Source organism: Arachis stenosperma, chromosome 3, assembly GCF_014773155.1.
Source record: "Arachis stenosperma cultivar V10309 chromosome 3, arast.V10309.gnm1.PFL2, whole genome shotgun sequence".
Lineage (NCBI taxonomy): Eukaryota > Viridiplantae > Streptophyta > Magnoliopsida > Fabales > Fabaceae > Arachis > Arachis stenosperma.
In genome coordinates, this window is record NC_080379.1 from 23,064,003 (window position 1) to 23,091,484 (window position 27,482).

At 31.8% G+C, this 27,482-nt stretch overlaps 1 protein-coding gene across 2 annotated transcripts; it reads right to left on the minus strand.

The window, feature by feature from the left end:
- Positions 1 to 18,095: 18,095 nt before the first annotated feature.
- LOC130970257 (protein STRUBBELIG-RECEPTOR FAMILY 3-like) lies at positions 18,096 to 26,127 on the minus strand. Of its 2 annotated transcripts, XM_057896274.1 has the most exons (18): positions 25,972 to 26,099; positions 25,657 to 25,727; positions 25,236 to 25,495; positions 24,438 to 24,567; positions 24,256 to 24,327; positions 24,011 to 24,076; positions 23,856 to 23,927; positions 23,683 to 23,754; positions 23,510 to 23,581; positions 23,354 to 23,419; positions 23,181 to 23,246; positions 21,980 to 22,404; positions 21,390 to 21,841; positions 20,418 to 20,689; positions 19,710 to 19,848; positions 19,379 to 19,515; positions 19,135 to 19,291; positions 18,096 to 18,785 (listed from the first exon to the last, which is right to left on the minus strand). In XM_057896274.1, the coding sequence occupies exons 3-18, from the start codon at positions 25,357 to 25,359 to the stop codon at positions 18,687 to 18,689; spliced, it is 2,421 nt and encodes an 806-aa protein (XP_057752257.1). In that variant the 5' UTR covers positions 25,360 to 25,495; positions 25,657 to 25,727; positions 25,972 to 26,099; the 3' UTR covers positions 18,096 to 18,686. The 2 variants fall into 2 exon arrangements, with proteins under 2 accessions (XP_057752257.1, XP_057752258.1); XM_057896275.1 differs by lacking the exon at positions 25,657 to 25,727 and having other exon boundaries at positions 25,972 to 26,127.
- Positions 26,128 to 27,482: the final 1,355 nt, after the last annotated feature.

Sequence of the window (27,482 nt, forward strand, 5' to 3'; positions counted from 1 at the left end):
AAAAACTTTATCGACCTTCCATACTTCGAATGTGCTCCTGCAGCAGCAGTATCGAGAAAAATTATTTAAAAAACATTATGAGTTAATTTCTTGCCTTCTTGTTGCTGAACGCAACAATGAGTTACTCTTAAAAAATCATGAAGCATGCCCAGCTGGCGTCGCCCCATTTCCTAAAGCAAATGCGATAAATCATAACTCCAGAAGAGGTAAATGACAAGGTTTTGACAACAAGAAAATGATGGCAGGAAGAAAAATTATGTTCACAAAAAATGATCTCTCCAAAAGTGGGATAAAGAAAGAAATACTGGGCAGTAAATCAACAGAGGATAAATGTTTCCGTTGTAGTGGAAAGGGCCATTGGTCGCATACCTGTCGTACCCCAAGACACCTAGTCGATCTTTATCAAGCATCCTTGAAAAAGGACGATAAAGGAAAGGAGACGAATTTTGTTTCAAATGATGCTGAAAATTCCACCACTCATTATGATGTATCTGATTTTTTTGAGGATCTTGAAGGAAATATTGGTCATTTGATCAATGATGGAATAGTTTAATATATGAGATTGTTAAGTATTCATGTAAATAAATAATGTAAGAAACTTATTGTTAAGTTTTATTTTCTATACATCTGAACTTCAAGTGTGATGTATAATAAAATATTTATGAATTTCAAAATTACTAAATGTGTCAAATTCTAAAATAATAATCATAAAATTTTTAGTATATGATACTATGTATAATATTTTTTAGAAAAATAATCAAGAAAATAATTTTATGTGTATATACTTATACTCATTTTATTATTTGTCTTTGAAAAAAAATAGCAAGGACATATAGTGAAGATTTGCCTTGCAGATTGTGCAAGTTTGCATATTATTCTCAAAAGTAATATATATTTTACTCATCTTGTGCCAAAAGAAGAATATATTAATACTATTATTAACTCAGGCAATGTGAAAGAAGGCTCCAAAAGAGTTATAATTTTGTTTCCTGGAGGAATAAAATTCATAATAAATAATTCACTATTGTCTATTAAGTATCGAAGAAACTTATTGAGTTTCAAAAATATTCGCCGAAATAGATATCATATTGAAACAATGAATGAGAAAAATCATGAGTACTTATGTATCACAACTCATGATTTAAATAAAAAGGTTATATTAGAAAAGTTATCCTCATTTTCATCTGGGTTGTATTATATTAGAATTAGTGCAATTGAATCACATGTCATTGTAAACCAAAAGTTTACTAACCCAAATGAATTCATAACTTGGCATGATCGATTGGGTCATCCGGGAACAACTATGATGGGGAGAATTATTGAAAATCCCTATGGACATTCTCTAAAGAACTAGAAGATTCTTAAATCTAATGAATTTTGTTTGTGCTGTATGTTCTCAAGGAAAGCTAATAATTTTAAGGCCATCACCAGTAGATTGGATTTGAGTCCCCTGAATTTCTAGAAAGAATTCAAAGCGATATATGTGGAGCTATTCATCCATCATGTTGATCTTAGATATTTTATGGTCCTAATAGACGCATCTTCGAGATGGTCACATGTGTGCTTATTGTCTTCTTGCAACCTGGTGTTTGCGAGATTACTTACTCAAATTATTCGATTAAAAACATAGTTTCCAGAAAATCCAATCAAAGAAATTCGTCTTAATAATGCTGGTGAATTCATTTCCCATGCTTTTGATACTTATTCTATGGCTAATGGAATAAGTGTTGAATATCTAGTAGCTCATTTCACACACAAAATGAGTTAATAGAATCACTTATTAAACGCCTCCAATTAATTACTAGACCCTTACTTATGAGAACAAATCTCCCAACCTCGACTTGGGGTATGCTATTTTACATGTCGCAGCACTTATTCGTTTGAGGCCAACAAGTTACCATCAGTTCCCTCCTATGCAATTAGCTTTTGACCAGCGGTCAAATGTTTCCCATTTAAGAATATTCAGGTGTGCGATATATGTTTCCATTGCACCACCTTCTCACATCAAAATAGGACCCCAAAGAAAATTAGGGATATATGTTGGATATGATTCTCCCTCTATAATGAGGTATTTTGAGATACAAACTGGAGATGTATTTAAAACCCAATTTGTATATTGTCATTTTGATGAATCAAAATTCTAACATTAGAGGGAGAGAATAAGCTTTCTGAAAAGAAACTTAATTGGAATGCATCATCTTTGATGTATTTAGATCCTCGATCATGGCAATGTGAATTAGAAGTTCAAAAGATCATACATTTGCAAAGAATAGCAAATAAATTGCCTGATGCATTTTCTGATACAAAGAGGATAACTAAATCTTATATACCAGTAGAAAATACCCCAATTCGAATTGATGTCCCAGTTAGACAAGTAATCACTAAAACAAATTCACGCCAAAAGCGTAGTAGACTTGTCGGTTCCAAAGAAAAAAATTCTTGAAAAAAAAGAGGTAAATACTATTCCTGTTGAAAAAGGTATAGTAGAGACACCTGCAATTGTCTAAAATTCTAATATAGTTTTAACCCTAGAAGACGTTCATGTACCTGAAAATTCTAAAAATGATGAGATCTCGATAAATTATGTCTTTACAGGAGAAAAATGGGACCGAAATAAGACAATTGTTGATAAAATATTTTCATATAATATGGCATTAAATATCATGCATGAAAGTAAGGATCTTGAGCCAAGAACAGTTGAAGAATGTCGACAAAGAAATGATTGGCCAAAATGGAAAGAAGTTATGAAAGCTGAGTTAGACTCACTTGCAACACGTGAAATCTTTGGACCTGTAGTCTGTACACCAGAAGATGTAAAACCTGTTGGATACAGATGGGTATTTGTGAAAAAATGAAATGAGAAAAATAAAGTTGTATGCTACAAAGCTCAACTTGTGGCACAAGGATTTTCACAAAGGTCCAGTATAGATTATGAAAAAATATATTCTCCTGTAATAGATGTAATAATATTGCGTTATTTGGTCAGTTTATCCGCATATCATAAAATACATATTCATTTAATGGATGTGGTAACAGCCTACTTATATGGATCATTAGATCGTGATATCTATATGAAAGTCCCTGAAGAACTAAAGATATCTAAATCACCCAATGAATATTCGCAGGGGTTATACTCAGTCAAATTGCAAAGATCTTTATACAATTTAAAGCAATCTGGACGAATGTGATATAATCGTCTTACTGAGTATCTGGCAAAAAAACGGATTCAAGAATGATGATATCTGCTCATGTATTTTCATAAAGAAATCTGTATCTGGATTCATTATAATTGATGTGTACGTTAATGATTTAAATATCATTGGAACTCCTGAAAAGATTTCAACAATTATAACAGCTCTAAAAGAAGAGTTTGAAATAAAAGATCTTGGAAAGACTAAATTTTGTCTCGGCCTGTAGATCACGCATACAAAAAATGGGGTCTTTATTCATCAAACAACATACACAGAAAAGATCTTGAAGAGATTTTATATGGATAAATCACATTCATTAAGTACCCCAATGATCGTAAGGTCTTTGGATGTGGAAACAGATCAATTCCATCTTAAAGAAGAAAATGAAGATATTCTTGGTCCTGAAGTACCATATCTTAGTTCCATTGGAGTGATAATATATCTTGCTAATAACAAACGACCTGACGTATCATTTGCGGTGAATTTACTAGCAAGGTATAATTTCTCTCTAACCAGAAAACATTAGAATGGAATCAAACACATTTTTTGATATCTTAATGGAACGGTTGATATGAGATTGTTTTATCCCTATGGATCCAAGTCACAACTAGTTGGTTATGCAAATGTAGGATACATGAAGTAAGTCGTGAGTGTTTTTGGCTCAGGAGTTTGATCTAATATATTCTGTCATCATGTGGACTGATTGATCATAAGATAGCCCCAACTGTCCTGTTTGAAAATAATACAGCATGCATTACGCAACTTAAGGGTGGATACATCAAAAGGTGATAGAACAAAGCATATTTCTCCCAAATTATTTTTCACCCATGACTTTCAAAATCAAAGAATAATTGATGTCCAACAAATCTGCTCAAGCGATAATCTGACAAATTTATTTACAAAGTCACTTCCAAAATCCTCCTTTGAAAGATTGGTAATCAGATTGGGATGCGTTGATTTCGAGATATTAAATGATGTCAATAAGAGGGGGAAACTGTACTCTTTTTTCTTTGGTCATATTTTTTTCCATTGGATTTTTCTTGACAAGATTTTTAATGAGGCAGTCTCCATCACAAACGATGTTGTACTCTTTTTTTCACTAAAATTTTTTTCCATTGAATTTTTCTTTAGTAAGGTTTTAACGAGGCATAATCCTAAATGGTCATCCAAATTGTGATAAGATAGTCTGAGATGGATGCCCATTTCTCAATATTACTCAGGATATCAAAAGAGATTACAATTAACTAAGTTTGAAAAAAGTGACCCCATATATGTATATAAATAGGGGAGCGTAGTTGAGACATAATACACACAACAACAATAATAAAATCGCTTTCTCTCCTTCTTTATACTGTTCCTCTTTTTCTCTTTTTTTTGTAAATAAATTACTACATATATTAGTAAATATTAATACTAAAGTTATCTATTTAGGCATCTTTATTTTAGATCTATTTTATCTTTCTTATTTATTTTACAACATTATTCAATTTTTTAACATATTTTTACTGAATACTTTCTCTTTTAATTTTAACCATGTATAGTTTGATAAATACAAGACAATTTATATTTTTCGTTGTAAAAGAAAAAAAGATAAAAGAGTATATTTAGATACCGTTTATTTTCTAAAAGATAAGATACATGGTATAAAATTAAAATGAGAATCAAAAATACTATTTGTATATTAAAATAAATCATTATATTTATATATAAATATATTATAATTTAATTTATTTTAATATTATTTTGTATTTTAATGTATATTTTACTTTAATGATTGATTTTAATAATTAATTTTGATATATACATATTATAGTTGAACACGAATATAAATGATAATATTTTGGTGGGACAAAAAATAAAGATGTGTTTAGTTTGTATTTTTATTTTCTGTTTTTATTTTTAATATTTTTGTTTTTAAAATTTTGTAAAAAAATATAAAAAATAAAAAATAAAATTTTATTATTTTTATTATTTTTTTATAAAATTTAAAAAAAATAAAAAATACTAAAAATAAAAACAGAAAAAAAAAATTACAAAGCAAAGATACTCTAGTTTTATTGGAAGAGAATATGGATATCATTGTCATAAAAAATAGAACTATTTCCTCCTCCTAATTCGGTTCATGCATTCTTTGTCTCACATAGCAGCATTTGCTATTATGTCAATAATTCTGATAAAGGCTTAAGTAGAAGTATGGCACTTCGCATGAAAATTTAAAAATAAGGATTGCTCTTGTTCATATTTTGACTTAATATAAAAGTGAAATCTATAATAGATAAGCCCAATATATAAAAGATAAAAATTTTAGAGATTTTTTTTTTACACGATTGCTCTTGTTCATATTTTAACTTAATATAAAAGTAAAATCTATAATAGATAAGCCCAATACATAAAAAATAAAAATTTTGGAGATTTTTTTTCTACGCGATTTACGTAAAGAGTGGATTTTTTATCCACCTATTCGATCTAATTTTCGTAATAAGATCTCAATTGTATTAACAAATATTTCTATAAATTCATCCAGTATTTTTAAATACGGAAAAGCTCTGCATACAAGCGATTAGGACTTGTAAGCATTACAAGTCAATTAACCCCTAACCTCCCAAAACACGCTGCAAGTGCTACGTCTCTTACACGCGCTATATATAACTACCAAATTTAAAAGATTTGTTTCCTTTTTCGATCTCCTTCTTTCCAAATTTGCTCGTTCTTCTTCTCACGCGTCTTCCCCTGCTTTTTCGATCGTTCTTTTCCCCTCCTTTCTCACTGGTTTGTTCTTCGTCATTGACGTTAGTTCCTTTCTCTATAACTCCAGCTTCGTTTTCTTTTCGATTTTTTGGTTTCTGATATCAAAGTTTGAACTCGTTTTGAAGATAATGGATGATTCAACCTCAGATTGTCAGCTGAATCAGGGCGAAGTGGATTATGAATTTGAATCTAACATAGTTCCTGAGGTTTGATTTACATACGATTACTATGAATTTTGTTGCAGTTATTTGAATAGTATTGTGTAGCTGAATAATTCGTGAACATTGACTGTGAAACTAACGCGTGAACATAAATCTGTGGATTGAATCTAATGTATTAGTTTTGATTAATTATCTGCAATTTATAGCAGACGCTCAGGTGTAGATTATAATTTTTTGGGTGTATTTTTGGGAGAAGTGTGGGTGTATTTACAGTTTACGGCTTTTTTTGTTATTTTAGTTGAGTTGTTGTCGTTCGGGTGTATTAGATCAGACATGATTGGGTGTATTTTTTGTTTTTGATATGGTGTATTCTGCAGCATCTCTTCGTTGTTGATGACCAGTTTGTTCCCAAGGTTGGAATGACCTTTACCACCCTTGAAGATGCTGGAAAAGTTTACAGGAACTACGCCAAGGCTGCAGGGTTTTCTACAAGAGTTCGGAGCACAAATAGGAAGGGAAACGAGATTAAGAATCAATTGATTACATGTAGCAGAGAGGAAAAATGGAAATCTAAAATATGTCAAACAGTAAAGGGAACTAAGCATGTCCATTCGTCGTACAATAGAGAATAACGAGGAGGTTGGTATTAGACCAAGCAAAACTTACCAATCATTTGTTGCGGCTGCCGGGGGTCATCGCGAGTTAAATTTTATTGAAAAGGATGTGAGGAATTACATTACGAGAGAAGTGCGAGAAGCGTGGATGTGCTTAAAGACTCATTTGATAGGAATTGGAATGATTTTCTGCTGAATTTTGGTCTTGTGGACAACAAGTGGCTTTCAGGAAATGTTTGTTTAAAATCTGCAGCAGAGGTGTAAATTTAATTTTTTTTCGGGTGTATTTATAGTCTGTGTTTGGGTGTATTCTGCAGATCTCTATGAAGACCATCATATATGGGTTCCAATCTATCTGGATCACCACTTCTGAGCAGGGATAAGAAGCACACAAAGGAGCGAGAGCATGCATTCTTTTGGGTGTAAAAGCATTGTTCTTTTGGGTGTATTTCTGAATTTTTTTGTATTTCACATTTTACATATATATACATATATATACTTCAGAATCTTGTTTTTATGTTATAAAATACTGTTTGCTTTTTTACAACGGTTTAAGGGTTTTAGGTATTAGGGTTTAGTGTTTTAGGGTTTACAGTTTAGGTTTTAGGGGTTTACGGGTTAGGGGTTAGGGCTTAGGTTTTAAGTGTTTAGGGTTCTGGGTTTTAGGGATAAAGCATCAGGGGGATAGATTTTTGGGTGTATATTCAACTTTCTTTGGGTGTAAAAAATGGCAGGTTATGGGTGTATATTTGGTTTGATATTTTTCTTCATATTATAGTACCTGTAATTCATACATTTTGAATATAGCAGAGAGAGTTTAATTATTGAAAGAAATTTTACAATAAACTGGATTATAATTGGAAAATTTTTACAGCATGTGTTCAATTTGTTACAGGACTATATAACATTTACATTAATCAGTGTTAATATCCTTAGAATCTATCTGACAATTTGGTGATGCACCCTTAGCGGCGAGATGTGCATCAGGCCACCAAATCCCAAATCCCTAATAATTGTTTTCTTCTCCTCGCTCATGTTTCTGAATTTCTCACTTAACAAATGTGTTGCACACTTAAGGTCTTTGGTTTGCTGTAAATAAAGCAAAATTATAGTCAGATATATTTCTATTATATAAAACTGATTTCATCTAAGATATATATTTGTTCTTACATTTTTTCAGCTTGGTTTCTGCCTGCCATTTTTTCTGAAATGAAAAATACACCCATAGATATCAGTAAGATACACCCATAGATATGATTCAGATACACCCATAGATATGAGTCAGATACACCCATAGATATCAGTCAGATATCACTCAAACATGCATTAATATACAAGGTCAAGCAATATACACACATGGACAAGTAAATATTAGAACAGTTGCAACTGTTGACTATATTACAGTATATCAGTTCAGAAATATACACCCAACAAATTATGCTATATACACCCAACAAAATACTCAATATACACCCACCAAATTGCGCAATACACTTTCAAAAATCAATTACCAGAAGAACTAGAACAACAAGAACAGTAACACCTAGAACAACTAAGAAGAACAGAATAACCTAGAAGCAAGAATAACAGTAAAACCTAGAACAAGTAGAACATTAAAAACTGTAAAATGAGACCTAGAACAAGAAGAACAGTAAAACCTAGAAGAACGTAGAAGAACAGTAAAACCTAGTTCTTCATTTTCGAAATGTGGAAAATATACAATATGAGTAAAATAGTAACGTAACATACCTTGAGTATTATAACTTCGTTTTTTCTAGAGATTGTTGATCGAGAGTTCTATATTGTGTTGATGGAGAGTTCTAATCTTCGCGACGAGTCCTATCTCTGCAGTTTGGAATGTTGCTCGAAAATGGACAGTTTGTGTTTTCTTCGAAGGGCTTTGAGAAGTGGACGAGTGCGCCATTAAGAAGCGCTATTTTGCGAAGAGCAACCGTTGAGTGGGACGCGTGTAGTTTACATTCCATTCAAAGAGAGATGAGTGCGCGTGTGAATAAAGTGTGGGCTGGAAACTTATAAAACTTGTAGGGCCTTTTTGCTTGTATGTGTAGCAGGCCCGTTTTAAATATGGAATCACAACAACTTTTTAAATACGAAAAAAATAACCACTCATTGTTATAGGCAAGACATTGAAGTTTTAAAGTGATAGTCAGACCTTTATTTTAATTGTATAAATATCTCATCACATACATATATTTTTCAATTCTAATTCATAAAAATTTGTCTCAAATTTTTGTTAATTTAAACATTAGAGTTCCTTACAAATAAAACGGAACTAGAATAAAATTCAAAAAAAAGCCAAAATTTAACTTTTTAAGATAAAAAAATTAAAATTTAAATTTAAAAAAAGAATAAACCAAAATTTATACATAACTTATAAAAAAATTAAAATTTAGAGGGCCACTGCCCCTTTTTAAGCGAGTAGCTTCGCCCCTCTTACAAATATTACTTTTCATTCTCATTCAAAGATCTCATATTTAGAAAAACAATAAAACCTTCACTAAAAAAAAAAATTTAAACCTCACATTTAAACCAAAACCATATTAATTTTAGATAATCCTTAAAACAATTCTACTAAATCCTAATAAAACGCATTCAAAATCCTTAATCATCTTTTACCTTAGTCACAATTAAAATCTCAATCTTTTCCCTAAAAATATGATTATTTTATTGTTTATACTGAACTAATTAGATCACTTTGTTGGTTGCTAATAGACATAAATATAAAATTAATATAATTAATAAAAAATAAAACTACTAATATAAAAATATTGTCAACTATTACGTATTTTCAACTGAAATTTAATTTTGTTTATCATTACTAGTGTCTTGCTGTATACTCTGTAAGAATGTCTATTGGTGCACGAAATTGTGATCTCAATGGCGCCAACAACTTGGTACGCGCAATTGTAATCTCAACTCTTTTTCACAACTTCGCACAACTAACCAATAAGTGCACTGGGTCGTCCAAGTAATAAACCTTACGTGAGTAAGGGTTGATCCCACGGAAATTGTCGGCTTGAAGCAAGCTATGGTCATCTTGTAAATCTCAGTCAAGCGGATTCAAATTGTTATGGAGTTTTGATAATTAAAAGATAAATAAACATGAAATAAAGATAGAGATACTTATGTAATTCATTGGTGGGAATTTTAGATAAGCGTATGAGATGCGTTATTCCTTCTGGATCTCCGCTTTCCTACTGTCTTCATTCAATCATTCATACTCCTTTCCATGGCAAGCTGTATGTTGGAGATCACCGTTGTCAATGGCTACCTCCCGTCCTCTCAGTGAAAATGGTCCAGCTATGGGTTACGTAGGGTTAATCATCTGTCGGTTCTCACTTGTGTCGAAATAAGATCCAATGATCCTTTTGCGTCTATCACTACGTCCAACAGTCATGAGTTTGACGCTCGTCACAGTCATCTCATCCCAGATCCTACTCGGAATACCACAGACAAAGTTTAGACTTTCCGGATCTCAAGAATGCTGCCAATTGATTCTAGCTTATACCACGAAGACTCTGATCTCACAGAATGGAAGGCTCTGTTGTCAGGAGAGACAACCATGCGTCGTGAACCAGGAATCCAAGAGATATACATTCAAGCTTGTTTTTATGTAGAGCGGGGTGGTTGTCAGGCACGCGTTCATAGGTTGAGAATGGTGATGAGCGTCACATAATCATCACATTCATCATGTTCTTGGGTACGAATGAATATCTTAGAATAATAATAAGCATAAATTGAATAGAAAAACAACAGTACTTTGCATTAATACTCGAGGAACAGCAGAGCTCCACACCTTAATCTATGGTGTGTAGAAACTCCACCGTTGAAAATACATAAGTGAAAATAGGGTAGGCATGGCCGAATGGTCAGCCTCCCAAAACGTGAACAAAAGATCAAAGGATGATCAAAAGATGTCTAATACAATAGTAAAAGGTCCTATTTATACTAGACTAGTTACTAGGGTTTACAGAAATAAGTAAGTGATGCAGAAATCTATTTCCAGGCCCACTTGGTGTGTGCCTAGGCTGAGCATTGAAGCTTTCATGTGTAGAGACTTTTCTTGGAGTTAAACGACAGCTTTTATGCCAGTTTGGGCATTTAACTCCAGCTTTTATCCTGTTTCTAGCATTTAACGCCAGAATAGGGCAGGAAGTAGGCGTTTGAACGCCAGTTTGCGTCGTCAAAACTCAAGCAAAGTATGGACTATTATATATTACTGGAAAGCCCTGGATGTCTAATTTTCAACGCAATTGAGAGCGCGCCATTTGGGTTTCTGTAACTCTAAAAAATCCATTTCGAGTGCAGGGAGGTCAGAATCCAACAGCATCAGTAGTCCTTTTTCAGCCTCTGAATCAGATTTTTGCTCAGGTCTCTCAATTTCAGCTAGAAAATATCTGAAATCACAGAAAAACACACAAACTCATAGTAAATTTCAGAAATGTGAATTTTACTTAAAAACTAATAAAAATATACTAAAAAGTAGCTAGATCCTACTAAAAACTACCTAAAAACAATACCAAAAAGCATATAAATTATCCGCTCATCACCTATCAAGCCATATTTTTATCGATTACTTTTTATATAACACATAACACAATAAACAAAAAAAAAATTATTGTAATTCAGTAGTTAAAGAATGCGTAAGAACTTAAAGAGACCAAATTCGTTTTTACTCAGATAAAAAACTTTTTTGTAATTATTTTCATAAAATTATGAGAAAGATAACATAGTTATTTTAAATACCCTAATTCTCACCATAATAAGTTTCAGAAATGCTAGACGATCAAGCATTTGCGTTAATTAAGTCCAATCAAATTACGTGTTTATATATGTGTGTTTTTTTTTAAACATACGCTTTTTTTTATTTGATTTCTTCTCCTACTTTTTTTTCTTCTATTGTTCCTTTATTATTATTATTATTATTATTATTATTATTATCACTTTCTCCACCTCTTTTTTTCCTCCTATTTCTTTTTTTTTTATTTTTTCTCTTCCTTTTTATTCCTCCATCATCATCATCCTCCTCCTCCTCCTTTTTTTTTCCTCAACAAAATTATTGAGTATAAAAATTTTGGTATATAATACAAAAATTTTGTAATAATCAACATAAATTTTTTAAGAACTACAAATCCAAAACATTGACTTATCCAAATAACAAAACAACAATAGTAAAAGTAATTTCTAAGTTGTGTAGCAAAATTATTGACCACATAAATTTTTATATATCAATTTAAGAATTTCATTTTCTATGAACTTTTATATATGTGAATCACTACTAATTAAGCTTTATTAATTTTTGAATTGTTTAGAAGGAGGTTTGGATATTTTTTTTTCATCACTCTAATTACTTAGTATGAAGGATTGAGATTTAGTTTTTGTTACTTCTATTTTTGTGTTATGTACAAAAATTTGTATGTTATATTAATAGATTTATTTGCTTTTTAACAAAAATTTTGTGTGGTTTTTTTCATCATTTATTTTTTTTTTTTATTTTTTTCTTCTTGTTTCATCTTCTTATAATTTTTTTTATTTTATCTACTCAAAAAGAATAAAAACAAGAAAAATAAAATAAAATAATTAAACAAAAAAATAACAAAAAACTATAATAACAACAAGAGAAGAATGAGATAGAAATAAAAAAAAAAGACTCAACAATAGCAGCAGGAATACAAGAAGAAAGATGAGTTATATAACGAAGAAAATCTTATATATGTATGCAAGAAATTAGGTGATATAACGTACTTATCACATGCTTCTATATCCTATAACATACCTTGAAAAGAAGGTTATTTCTTTAGTGGAATTCTAAGGTGTCATCTCTTACATTCATTCTGAGTTTCTATCAAAATATCAATATTTTCATCCTCACTCATCTTTATTCTTATTACGTTACCATTTCTATATGAAACTATTCTCATTACACTTCATAAACATGACATATTTCAATTCATTCATACACCTTCTTTTTGTCTGTATTCATTTGTTTTTTCTCTTGCTTTTTTATTCCTACCAAATCTACAAATTTGTGTGTTTCAGAATTCAAATTTTGAATTGAAAAATACCATGAATTATTTCCTCTCAGTCTCAGTCTCTTCCCAATTGTTTCCTCTCTGGAAGCTCCGCTGGCCAACGACGATCCCTCTGCCCGTTCGATGAAGCGGTCGTACATCGTGTGGATGCCTCGGCTGCACGAGAACTTCATTGCCATGATGGACGCGATTGTGGCAGTGATAGGGTTTTGCTGGTTGACGAGGCAGCGACGATTATATTTTTCTTCTGCATCTCGGCATCTTAATGCGTCGGTGGATTCACACACCTCCCTCTCTTGTTTTTTTATCCCGATCAAATTCTTCAATTAAGCATCTCTCTTTCTTTGTTATGCGTCCAAGTATCTTCCACCTCCTTCTTCCGAACAAAGTTTGAATTTGAATTTTGAATTGAAAGATAATTTCATTTTTCTATATTAAGAGAATTTTATTTTGTCCTTTTCATTTGTTTTTTTGGTTGGCGATACTGAATCCAGGTTGTGAAGAATTTCACTCATGGAATCATGGGAATGGTGCTTTTGTGCATTTCGGACAAGGATTCGAAAGGAATAGGGTTACTTCTTCTGCTTTGAGTTGCACACCTAGAAAATGCTCCCGATGAAGCCGGAGACAAACATGCTTCTTATGAGTAGAGCGTCCAACTACAACACTTCTTAATTTGCCATGACCTTCGACGGGGATTCCATGGATCGCAGCAAGGTCTTCGTCAACGCCTTGCAGGTTCTCTCTCATTCTCCTTCTAATTGTTTCATTCTCAGCTCAGATTTGCATTTATTTTTCACTGTGTTGATCTTTTGACTTTCGGTTACTCTCTGGTTTGATAGCGAAGATGAATTATATTTTGCAGATAAAATACGGTGATAATGGCGTCAATGAACTAGAATGTGAAAGAAAACAATGTTACTAATTCCCATTTTTTGAACAATGGTGAACAACCGAGAAATTTCTGTCTCTGTATTAAGTTTCATGACTTTTTAAATGTTTCTTGAAATGAAGAATTTGTCCACTTGCCTAATTATCCATTTAGTTCTGCGGATTCAATGCTTCATCATTCATCGAGTTCTTACCAAGTAAATGTATTATGAAGACCTATATATACTCCTACATATGCTTTGTAACCAACCATGAGATTGAATACGGCTCACTGGTAATTACAATTGAATTTTTTCCTACAATTTCTGTTGCTTATTATTAATATTTATGTTGTTCTAATTAATTTTGTTATTTCTATAAATTATTATTAATATTAGTATAATTTATTTAATATTTCTCATTGTTAATTTCTTCACAAAGGTTTTGCATCCGGATTTTGTACTCCATGCATTCCTCTCAAGACATGATTACGTTCATGTGGTTCAAGAAGAGGGTTTTTCATACCACATGGGACTGCAATGGACTCTTTTAAATGGTTTCTATAAAGCAATTATCAACAAGGGTTGAAGAGCTTTTGCTGAGGTTTTGAAAATTTAAATTTTGTGGCTTAGTATAAGATATAATTTCTTTAGTAGCAACTTTGTTCACATTAAATCAATTTTTTGTTAAGTCACTTATTAAACCATGCCATGGAAGTTTGTTCGTATTCTGCACTAAAGGAGTTTCCTGTTTGAAACAAATGGTTCATCAAGTTACTTGCCTATGTTATATTTTCAGTTTATTTATGTTTTATCTTATTTAGTCATCAAGAAATGTACTTAGTTCTTATCAATCAATCAATTCTAATTTTTCCATCATTATTTTTCTTCAAATTTCTATAGATTTATAACAAATCAACGTTAATATGGACACAATTGTATTAATTTTGTATATATAAATCTATGTATTATATTTGCGTAAGTTCCATTTCTTATATTTTTAATTACTATGTTTTCAATATATTAACCAAAATGTTAAAAAGGAATTTAAAAACAAATTCTAATATTATATTATGCAACATTTTTGCTTCTACCGTCTAAAAAGATTACTATTCATCATCGGCAATACGTACAAAAACTTCAACGTATAACAACTCATTTGTAATTAGTTTTTGTTCACTAATTCAATTATCTAATAAATAATTTCTAATGAGTAAATGACGGCCAATAGAGATTTGTTGCTACTTTAGTAAATTTATAGCGATTTCCTTCTGCTCCTTTACAATAATGAACAGTATAATACTATAACATATTATGCAGCGTTAATTATTTTTAAAATTCTTTACAATACATGTATGCATAAAGCTGTGATTAAAAAAACCTGCATGCATAATCATTATAATAGTATTCATTTCATGCATTTGCTATAAAGTATTTTCGTAGATTCGTAGATAAGAGTGAATTTGGTGTAGTTCTTTCAGTCATGTATTTTAATTCATTTGTTATGTTTTTTATCTACATTTCCATGGTTACACTTTACATAACTAAACCATTTTTTCTTGACTCCATATGCAAATGAAAACATCAATAATCATTATATTTTGAATTCAGTTGTATATAAAATAAGATGTATATAGAATAAGTATTGCAACTCATGAAAAGAAAGATAAACTTATACAATTTTGCTCCATTTTTCATTGTTCACCTCATGTTATCTCAAAACTTTCATTTTTTAACCTTTTTGTGAAGTTCACCTTGCAATGGAATTCACAGACTATAAGATTAGCCCCAAGTTAGCCAGAATAAGGAGAAGATTAATCATGAAGAAAAAAAATAGATGCAGCACTCAACCAAGCATGGATGCTGACCCACTCCCTGGTTAGTTCAATATTTACATAATCTTTTAATTTAGTTATTTTAAATGTTGTATCTGTTAAATAAATTTTTGATTATGTGTTAACAAAATGTTTTATTTTGCGTTAAAAAAAAATTAAAACCAGCTACCACCCTGGACCCATTGCTCCCTGTTAAGAGACCAGCAACATCTTTAGATCATCAGCCATCTAACTCACTCCCAACAGGTACAATAGATTCATCCATTGATCAGATAAATCTTTCTCTTGATCAAGCATCTGAAGATCCTGGCTGACAAAGAAAATTAACACGCACTACCCACAACAGCTTACATGCTAATAGTAATTTACGTAGGCCACTTGCAAGTATTTTAAATGGTACGTGTTTTTTATATTTTTAATCACGTTAACTAGAGGTGTTTGGTTTGCAGTTTGGTTCGAATTTTATGAAGAATATTCATCCAAAACAATTATCTTCTTTTTATGTACAAACTAAATTTATGTTGCTCTTTCAAGAATAATATCAAAATCTGAGTTACCCGTATTAATTGAGAATAATTCTGCCAGATCAAAAGATATAACAATCAACGTGATTTATAGAAAAGTTTTCCAAAATATCTATTGATTATGTGTAATTTTAAATTCTATTTAACATGTATTTTTTAAATATTTATGTTTTACGAAAATTATTAATTTCTATATGTATTATGTATTGTTTTATGTAAAAGTATGAAATTTTTTTGTCTGAATTGTTGTACTAAAAAAGTCATATATATACTCTTTTAATGTTATCAAAAATTAAAGTGATTTAAATATTTTTAATTAGCGATCCAATTTATTATAAAACACTTATATATATGTTAATAACATAAAAACACTTTCATAATGAATATTTTTTATTAAACTTACCATACCCGTGCGCATGGGGCAATTCACTAGTTTTCTATAAAATGACACTGGTTCAGATTCAAATTCCTTCAAGTTCTTTCCTACTAAAATTTGTATAAATTATAAACTATCAACATTTTCGCCCTTGTGAACAATCTAAAAGTCACCATAAACAAGTACTCAATGATTTATATTTTTCTGGGCCAGTTTAATTAATTGGTGTTTATGGCTATGGACCTATCAATTCTGATTTAGAAGAAACGTCACGTAGACATTCTTTATCTGAAGATTTGATTTCTGTCAAAACATTGTATAAACCATCAGCCACGTTTGTTATGATGGTGAAATCTATAATGTGTGAGTACCCATCAAACCTAAAAAGTGCCCACCAGCATTGTATTTATTGGAATAATAACTTAATCATTTTAGAAAACATAATTTCCATTGTAATTGTAATTGTCATTGTACGTGATTTATAAGGTAGCTTTTGTTTTGAGGTATTGAGACAGAAACGGAGAGATTGAGATTCAGTATCGTGTTTGTTGGTTCAGAGATTGGTATTAAAATTTCTGTCTCTGTCTTCAAAATTTCAGTATTTCAGTACCTCCAAAAAGTAAGGACACACGTGACTAAAATTTTTAGAGATGAAGACTGAAACTTTAATAACATTTTATACCTAAAATACTCTTATTTAAATTAATTAATTCCAATTTTACCTTTTGTGCAAATTAAATTAGAGTTTCATTCTTGTTTCAATTCCTGTCACCCATTTTGCACTAAACAAAATACTAAAATTTATTTCAATCCCTGTCTCTTAGTCTCTGTCTCTCAGTGTCAAGTATTTCCGTCTCTGTCTCTCCACCAAACGCTACCAAGAGTTTCAAATACTCAACTAAAATATTCTTCATTAACCACAGAAGAAATTTTTAAGGCTCATTTAATAATTTTTAAAGATTGTTTCAGAAATTTTTTTTGTTCTGTTTCTCATCAGTTTTTTAAATAATAAGGATTCAATTTATGTGAATTGATAGTTGAATTGAACAACATATCAAGTCTGATCAGCAAAAATTACCTGTTTCTAACATCCACTTCTTAAATAATTGAATAATTGTGTGTGTGTGTGTATATAATTGAATTGAATAATTGTGTGCGTATATATAAACAACTGAAATTTTGCTTTTTACAAAAATAACCCTTGCTTTCTTCACAAATCTTGGAAACTAAAGGCAGTGAAAATAAGGTGATGATTTTTATACTTACTAATATTTATTATTAAGAGTAAAAAGTGTTAAATATAGATCAAGATTTTTTAAATAAGAAAGTCAATAAAATAATAAAAATAAAAAATTAATCACTTTTAAATTAAAATAAATATAACACATATTTCATAAGAATTATAAATTCAATTAGTGTTTAACTCCTTACTTTATTAACTCTCATTTTAGAGCATCGAAACTCATAAAATAACAAACATTTTCCAAAAATCAAACACTTGCTTTTCTTCAAATCAATTTTACTCCCCCCGGCCCCCCCCCCCCCCTTCTTCTCTTTTTTTTTTTTTTTGTCTCTTGTTTTCCCAATGGAAATTGAATAATTCACAATGCAAAATAAATTTGTAACTAAACACAACCAACAAAGTTGGATGCTGAAACTTAAATGCAGTTTAAACATGCTATAAGCCAAGACCCCAAAAAGAAAGAAAAAAAAAAACCATGACATAAGCAATTAAGCATTGTTCTCATATATGGTAATAGCTGACACTTAGTATCAAAGTTGTCTTATAATAAAACCAAAAGGTAGAACAAACAGCAACTTAAAACAAAAAACCGACTACTAGATGCTGCTTTTTTATATAGGTTACAAAGAACAATATCATTATTAGAAAATTATTACAATGATGCTTAATGATTTGGTACAATTGAATATCAAAATTCCATTATCAATGTACACATAAAAAAAGGATGCACAACTTTGACCTACATTACACTTTTAAGAATTTGGAAACAACTACCAAACAAATGGGTGGGGTTAGCACACTAAGCACAGCACTAAAACACTAAAAAGGTTTCAATGAACTATGAAATATCATGTATATATGAATATGACCACACATGTGAGGAGTGTTTGTGACTATGAATTGTTGAGGCTTTTGGAATGTGAATGTTGAATAGGTTAGCATGGAAGAAATGGAACATGGAGGCATCTAATTGAGCCATCCATAGATGACATGTATATTATTAATACCTTATATTTGGCAGGTAAATGTAAATCTTTGCACATGAATTCAAGATCAAACATCACTACCATTCTCATATTTCATCTGATTCACTTTGCTGGGACTCCTTCCTTATCATGTTCAATAAGTACAAGACAACCTCTGACATTGCAGGCCTAAATTCTGGCTCCGACTGCGTAAGATACAATTAGTGTCAGAAATTAACTCCAAAAGACCACGATGATGAATAAGTCCAAGGGTTCCTTTCATTTCAATGAACTTATACTAAGAAAATGGTAAGAAATTACAGGGGGTTAAATAAGTTTTTGGCTTTATAAAATTCATGATTTTTTTATTTGATCTTGGTCCTGCAACTTTGTTTATACTACATGACATGGCAAGTTAAATGAAGAATATCTTGTTAGACCAAAACCACAAATTAAGAATTTTTCCAGGATAAAAACTTATTTAACCCAAAATTAAAAGATCATTGAAACGAATAAGTTATTTTTTGTACAAGTTCAGATTGAACAATCGCTCACCTGAAGGCATCGAGAAATAATGTCTGCGAAATTTGATAATGATTTGGTGGGGTACTCTCCACTCAAAGAAGGATCAACCATGCTCGACAATGCATCAATATCATGGAGTTGGGGAATTGCCCATCTGACCAGAAACTGCTCCCCTCGAGGTCGCTTCCTGTTCAAGGTGATAGACTGTTGGTAACAATTTAACCACACAAAAAGCATAAACTGTTGCTCAAATACTTTTCTTATGAGTCCTCACCTGTCATGGGACTGACGGCCAGTCAAAAGTTCTAACATAACTACTCCAAAGCTGTAAACATCACTTTGGTATGTGTAAACTCCTGATTCAAATTCCGGAGCTCCATAGCCATAAGCTGTTAGCAGTTGTCCGGATAGCTGACAAGGAATGGAACAATATCATTCAAATTGTTATAAACTTACACAGTATATGTTGACATAGTTCTTTTATGATATACTATAATTTGAACATTAGGCACTGCTAAATACATATATGGGTAGATTAAACCAATTTGTATAGCTGTTCCTTCAAAATGTTGAAAGCATAGTTTCAATATCAAATAATCGCTTACCTGACTGACAGATCCTGAAGCTATTAATGGAGCCAACCCACAATCAGATACACGCACTGATAGGTCATCGTCAAGAAGAATGTTAGCAGACTTGAAATTTCTGTGAATCACAGCTGGCTGACATTGCTCATGCAAATACCTTGTCAGAAGACAAGAAGAAACATTAGATTTCTCATCCAGATCATCAAATATTGTGTCTTCAAGTATGTTAAATCAAGGAAAGACTTTCCCATGCCTCAACTTCCAATTATCTTTTTGCATATGCTTCATTTGATTTTCAGAAAGATCCTAGAACTCTCTAAATTGATTTGATAAGAAATTCATTGTTAGAAAAAGCCATCATTCTTGGCCCAGCAACCAACAGCTTAACCTTTAGGGTTGAATTGGTTTTGGAAAAATATTTAACTATCAAAATCTTTCACACAGAAAATAAAGCATAATGTGGTAAGTATTATGAGTAACCATGACATTTTAATTTAGCATTTAGCAATTGAACTTTGGAAGTACTAGAAAAGGTGAAATAAAGTACAACATTAATTACCATGACTATAGCAAAATAATATCAACATTGAATGAATTCTCCAAGGAAAACTAATATTTTAGGCAGGATAAACCAGATTTGTGAAAGTAAAAGATCTGAACATGTTATAAGCTAAAAACAAGCTTGAGCAATTTTTCTCCTAAAAACATAATGGTAATTTGACTTACTCTAGGGCCCTAGCCGCCCCAAGTGCTATCCGGATGCGAGCATTCCATGAGAGTCTTGTTTTGAATTCATCCTCTGAGTGAAGTGCCTCATAGAGTGATCCATTACTGCAATACTCATATATCAGAAGCCTTTGACCATGCTCCGAACAGTACCCAATAAGCTCGACGATATTTACATGTCGTATTCTATCAATGCCATTCACTAATTCAAGAAAATCCCCCTCCTTCTGGTGATCACAAACTCTCTTTTCAAGCTTCTTCACAGCAAGTACCTACAATTCATAATAAAATGTTCTCATTGTACCCAAAACAAAGGAAAGGAAAAGGATCAAGTGTCAAAATAAGAATCCCATCAAGGCATCAAACTCAGATTGTTTTATCAGGGTAAAGAGAAACCAATATGCAGCATTAAGCCATTTATCTTGTCATTCCGAGAACATCTTGGCAGAATATGAAAAGCAGAAGAGAAAAGGGCCTAGCTAAGCAAAATAATTAAATAAAACATGTTAAAATAACTACAGAGTTTTCAAAAATCACAGAACAAGTGGAGATACAAGCAACTATAGAGATGTGCAAACCCAGTGACAAAAGAACTTTGTGGTTATTCTCGGTATTTAAACTCCCATGTTATCACGCAACAACAATGAATCACAACAAACCACAAACTACAAGAATAAAAAAAAAATAATAATCACTCTTTTTAGACAATGTGTGACTTCACAGGCTAGAGATGTTTAAACATGGAAAATATGACAAAGTAAGTAATATTATCTGTCCAGCAAAAAGAACAATTGGGAGGGAAGAAAATGGAAGACATGAGTACCAATCATGTTAGTATGAAAGTTGTTGGCTATGTAAAGGTGATTAAGTCAAAGAGAGATCATAACAATGAAGAAGCAAAAGAAAAAACATGTATAACTTAGTTTCGTCAGTAATTCTGTATAAATGCAACTGATGAGAAAACAGTCTTACCTTTCCATTAGGAAGCTCTGCCCTGTACACAGTGCCCAGCATACCACCTCCTATAAGATTTTCTTGAGAGAAACTATTTGTATACTGTTGAAGGGATGCAATACTAAAAAATTTTGCAAAAGTGGGAGGAGGAACTGAACGTATTGGGGAACGAATTGGAGAACGTATCGGGGATTTATTGACATTAGTCCCTCTGTTGAATGTGGTCGGCTCAACAACCACCCTGTCAGTAGTTGGAGGAGGAGGTGGAGGTGGCGGTGGAGGGGGAGGAGGAGGTGGTGGAGGGGGAGGTGGCGGCGGAGGAGGAGGAGGCATGGAATAGACATCGATTGTACTCATGTCTATTGAAGTCATTCTTTGCATATTTTTATCTTGCTCATCTTGAGTCTTTGGAATGGCCGCCAGTGCCCTGGTTTCCACATGGTGATCCTCTTTGGGTCTTCGAATATCCCCTATTGATTGTTAAAAATAGATTAATATTATTTACAAAGTTAAATGATTAAAGTCTAGATCCATAAAATGAAAGGTGATGCTAGAATTCAGATAATATATTAGAATATTAGATGATAGACCAAAGGTATGTCATTTGCCTTTCTCTGTTTGACTAGGCGGTGGGACCAAAGCCCCATGATCCCTAGAATGTGGTCTGTCACCTCCATATGCACCAATTTGATGTCTCTTGGACCTTCTGTCTTCCCGCTCCCTTCTGGCACATCTTGGCAAAAAGAGAATGAGTGCTAGTAACAATATAATGAATCCCAATATGCTAGCAATAACTATCCAAACCACCCTTTTGGTGTGTTTTTTCGATTTCCCGGAACTTGATTCCTTAGCTGCAGTTGGTCCATCAGCTTGTTTAGGAGGTCCACGTCCGGAAGATGGCGTTCCAGAAGATGGTGTTCCGGAAGCTGGTGTTTTAGGAACCGGTGTTCCTGGTGGTGCGGCCACTGGGGAACGAGGTGGAGAAGTAGCTGGTGCAGTAGAGTTAACAACATTGAATGGGTTTCCAGCTTGTCTGCATAATAAGAATTGTCTTTAGTTACTGAAGCTACAAAATTATAGGTATACATTATTCAAATTTCAGATATGATAAAACTCTAATAACGCAAAACACACGGAACTTCAAACAAGGAATGACCAATTCTGAGTTTTCCCAATAGCCACAAAATACAACCTAAAATTATACCTTATGTCCTGTAATTGCCTATAGGACATATCTAGTGACCACCTCTTTAAATGTAGCTCACATTACCATTGTCCTTCTCTTGCTAAGTACTATTATCCTTCCATTCCAATCGTAAGTACAAAGTTCAAATCTTGTGTACATTTTTTAACAAAACAATAACCATAAGTTTCAATTACCATTATTCTTGTACAACAAGCAACCATATGTAATTCCTAGATCATAAATTGATTGAGGCGTCAATTTGAATGCAAAGGTGTACCTTATATAAATAAAAAGTTACTATCACAGACTGGAATTTAATTTCATAATTTGGCTCTGGAGGTATAATAATAATCTAAATCATACAAGTAATTTCTTTTCCCTTTTTTTGACCAGAGTCTAGAGATGTCAAAGTATGGTTTAGTCTCTCTCAAGCTTATCTATTTGTCAATTTTCCCCCCTTAATTGGAACATTTACATCTTGAATTAATGGGAACCATATAAAATTTCAAGACTAATATAGTCTTAAACACAAGTTCCACGTCCATGTTCACATTTTTCTAATTCTAGTAATCATCATATTTATCCATAAAGAAGAAAAACAGTTGAATCCTAGAGACTTTCACCTGAAGTTAGGGATGCTAAGCAACTTCGGAGGTATTGGACCAGCAAACTGATTGTTCGAAACATCCCTGCTCAAAACATGTCAGAATTGATATGGTTTAGAGTACAAATAATCAAACCATGCAAAAATTAAAAAGACCCAATAACTTAAATGAGATATGGTTTAGAGAAGTACAAATTTTTAAGAGGAAGGTCTTGTAAAACATCAAGAGTCCCGGAGAGTTGATTATTCTGCAAGTTTCTGCCAACAATTTCACAGTCAGTTTGCTTGATAAAGAGAATAAAAGTTCATATTTATGACCTTACAAAGAAAAAAGAAAAGAATACTAACAGTGTGGTCACTGATGACAAATTTCCCATTGACGGAGGCAATTCCCCACTCAAATTATTATTAGATAAATCTCTGCAAAACATATAGTGGCTCAATTAAACATGTTTCATGTACAATGAAGAAAGAATTATCATGGAAATTGTTTACATATGTTAGCTAAGATGTGACCATACAAGTTGATCAACAGCGGAAGTGACTGGAATGCATCTGGTATTTCTCCACTTAAATGATTATCGTTAAGGGACCTGAAAGGAGAAAATAAAATATGATTTTGACAAACTTGCTTGAATTTTATCATTGCCTACAACACAAATTGAATACAAAATGGGAGAAGCAACAAGCTTACATGTCTGTCAGTCCAGTCAATGAGGATAAAGAGGCCGGAATACTTCCGGTGAACTGGTTGGCCGAAAGAAAACTGCAACCACAAACCATATTATGTCCATTAGAACAATATATGATGGAAAGGGCCTAGTATTAGAGAGCTAGATTATCACATACAAGTTTCTCAGTGTAACTGGCAAATTGGATGGAATACTTCCCCCAATATTGTTGTTGCTTAGATCACTGTTCAAGGTAAAAAAAAATGACGAGTAAAGACAATGCAGGAAAATTTTATACGCACGGTAAGAAGGATGAAAGCTGCAATTCGTGAACTGAGGAAAAGGCAATATAGTCACAGCCTCATAGGCGCACTCGCACATGGACACACACACTCGATATAGGGAGATTAAGATTATAATTACATTACTGAGATGGAAACGAAATTCGCCAGATTATCGCCTAGTTCTCCTTGCAAGTTTGCGGCATTCAGAACTCTGTCATAAGTAAGATGACAAGAATTTTTACATTTTACAAGTGCCTACTTCAGTAGATATCAATTAAACAACTGGATAGGAAGAATCATGCAGAAGAGATAACAACATACATCTTTTGTATGAATGTACCATTACATTGAACTCCTTGCCACCCTTGTCCACATGGATCTCCCCCACTAGATGACCACAGAGGGATAGGAGGAGATCCCAATGCAACATGTAAGCTATTAATTGCAGCAACTGATACAATCAGAAAAGTTTAGAGCTCATAGAGACCACACATGAATGAATTATTAATAAACAATCAAGAATATGTCTAAAGTATCAATTCATAGTTTCACACTGCTCTCATTCACTGCCGCAGTCTGGCAAACCCTCCATATATTGGTCAAAATAAACAGCATAAAATTTCAATGCACAAACGTTCAATGGCAAACCAATTCAAGAAAATCAAGGTTGAGCACAACAAGAAAGTTAAGCAAATAATCAACCGAACACCGGAGCACAAAGCATAATAGTACTTCAAATTTTGCAAGTGACATAAGTTACCGACCTCTATGCATCACTGTAGACTAGCAAATAATCTTCAACCACCATTCACTCTAAGGTTACCAAACTCTCAAGTTAAATCTTACAAATTTACAAGTCTAGCATCCCCAGTTTGAGTTTACTAGTTGAGTTTAACAATTCAAGTTTACCTAAGCAAGTTTCCATGAACTCCCAAGTTCGGCAACCTTGATTGATACACACACAATATAATATCTTAAAAAATATGTCCTAGAAGACTTCAACAACAGCTACCTACCACACTCTTGTGACCAAAGAATCTGAATTCAATAACCCCTCATCCACCAGAGTATATGAAAAATGTGGACAGCAGCACAGGAAAAATGAAGAAAAGAACTTACCGTCAGTGGGATCAGTGTCTGCACTTGAAAACTGAAGTGTGCAGATCAACAAGAATCCCAATAAAACTTCTCCATAGATCTTCATCACTCTCTTGACCATAAAATCAGATCTCTTCCAACCCATTCTTGATCCAAAGCTCAACCTTATAATTCAGAGCACTCCCTCTCTTATACACAAACACAATTATAAAACATCCTCCCAGATTGAAGAACCAAGTCCACAACAAGCTCCAACACAATCACCTGATCCTACAAGAACTCTGCAAAAAAACAAAAAACATCCAATACACAAAAAAAATCACATCCATGATTCAAAACACACATAAACACAACACTACAAGACAAATTTGCACAAGTTGATTTTTCCAATAATAATAATAATAATATGAAGAAGAAGAAGAAGAATGAAATGAGGTTCTACTTGTGGAGATAGTGAATAGCAGAAGAAGGTTGGCAAAAATGCTGAGAACAATTTGAGTTGATTAGTGATAACTGAGCAAAGAAGTAACAATTAGAGAGAGCTCAAGTGAAGAAGATATATAATAAACGTTGCTTCAAAGATTCAAAAGGTGAAAGAAAGAAAGAAAGAAAGAAAGAAAGAGCAACAGTAATAACAGGGAACGGGAGCACACATTGCATTGCATTGTTAAAAAAGAAAAAGAAAATGAGAATCTCATCATAATAAAATAAATAAGAATAAAAAGAAAAAAAATAATTGGTTAATTAAAACCCTAACCTTTGTAAAAAGAAGGAACTGGAAACAAAGAAGAGAAAAAGGGAGAAAGGCAAATTTGTAAAGGCACAGCAACAATGACTAAGGTTTGTGTCTGAAACTCTCTCTCTCTAATAAGCATAAAGAAAAGAGGGTGGTGGTATTGTAAGTGTGTGTTTGTGTGCAAGTCATACATATCTTACTCTGTAAAGTCTTTTTAATTTTGGTGACAAATTTGACTCTCTCACGCTCCGTACTGGCGCGTGCACTCCACTTGCTTCTGCTTTGGATTTGTCTGTTCCCACTCACATGCTAATTTTAGTCGCGGAGTCCATCAGGCTCTGTATTTTGTCGTTTGCAAACTGCTACTTCTAAAATAAATAAATAAATAAATAAAAGAAATACTTATTTTGCTGTATATTATATTTCAACTTGAAGGGACCATAAATAGGTTGGTTGATTCTTAAATTTATAGTATTTATAAAGAGAAATGTCAAGGATTATTAAAATTTATTATTTTTATTATTATTTAATTATTAATTTAATTTTTTTAGTTTAGTTTTGTAGTCTAGTAATTTAAATATTTAATAATATATTTTATTTTATACTTTTAAATATTAATAATTAATTGATGGCTAAAAATAATAAATTCTAATAATTTTTTAATATTTTTTGATTTATAAAAAGTGAAGACTTGTATATATTTGTTTTCATATAAAATTTTATTTAAAAATTATTAAATAATTTAATAAATTTAATTAAATTATTATGTAATACTTTTTAATTATTAATTTTACATAAAAAGAATTATATTTAAATTTCTACTTTTATAAAAATATAGAGTGTGGGAGTTTTATAATTGAAAGAGGATTAATGGCTGGACATGAACAATAAAGAATCGGTAGTATCGTTGTCATTATTATCACTAAAAATTGAAAATTATTAAAGTGTTGACTTGAAAAAGCTGTTCAATGAGTTTCTTTCATTTAAAAAGTGGTGACTTTCCTAATATTCATCAGAATGCACTAAAAAAATATTGTTGCCAAATTAACTATATTAACTTCCGTTACATATAGTAACTTCCGTTATCAATGACACCAAGTATTATATAAATTAAATATTATAGAAATTGTGTATACATTATTTACAAATAGATAGATTATTGCCTATTTCAACCTGAGATGAATATAATTTATCCGAATAACAATACTCCTTTTTTGAGTAAAGACCCAATTCGGTCTTTATTCATTTTTATGAAAGATAAAGTAATTTTTGTTTAAAAAAAAGATACTTCGATTCTCAATCTTTTTATTTTGGGACAATATGATTTTTCTGTTAAAAAATTTATTAAATAATAATAAAAATTAGTTTTGTGAAAATTTTATTTGTATTTTGTGGGGATTTTAAACCTTCACAAAAATCTTTTCAACAATATAACCAATTATTACCACTACTACCATTATCTTTTTCATCCTCATTATTATCACTCCTATCTCTATTATTTTTATTGTGTAATCATACTTTATCATCATTAT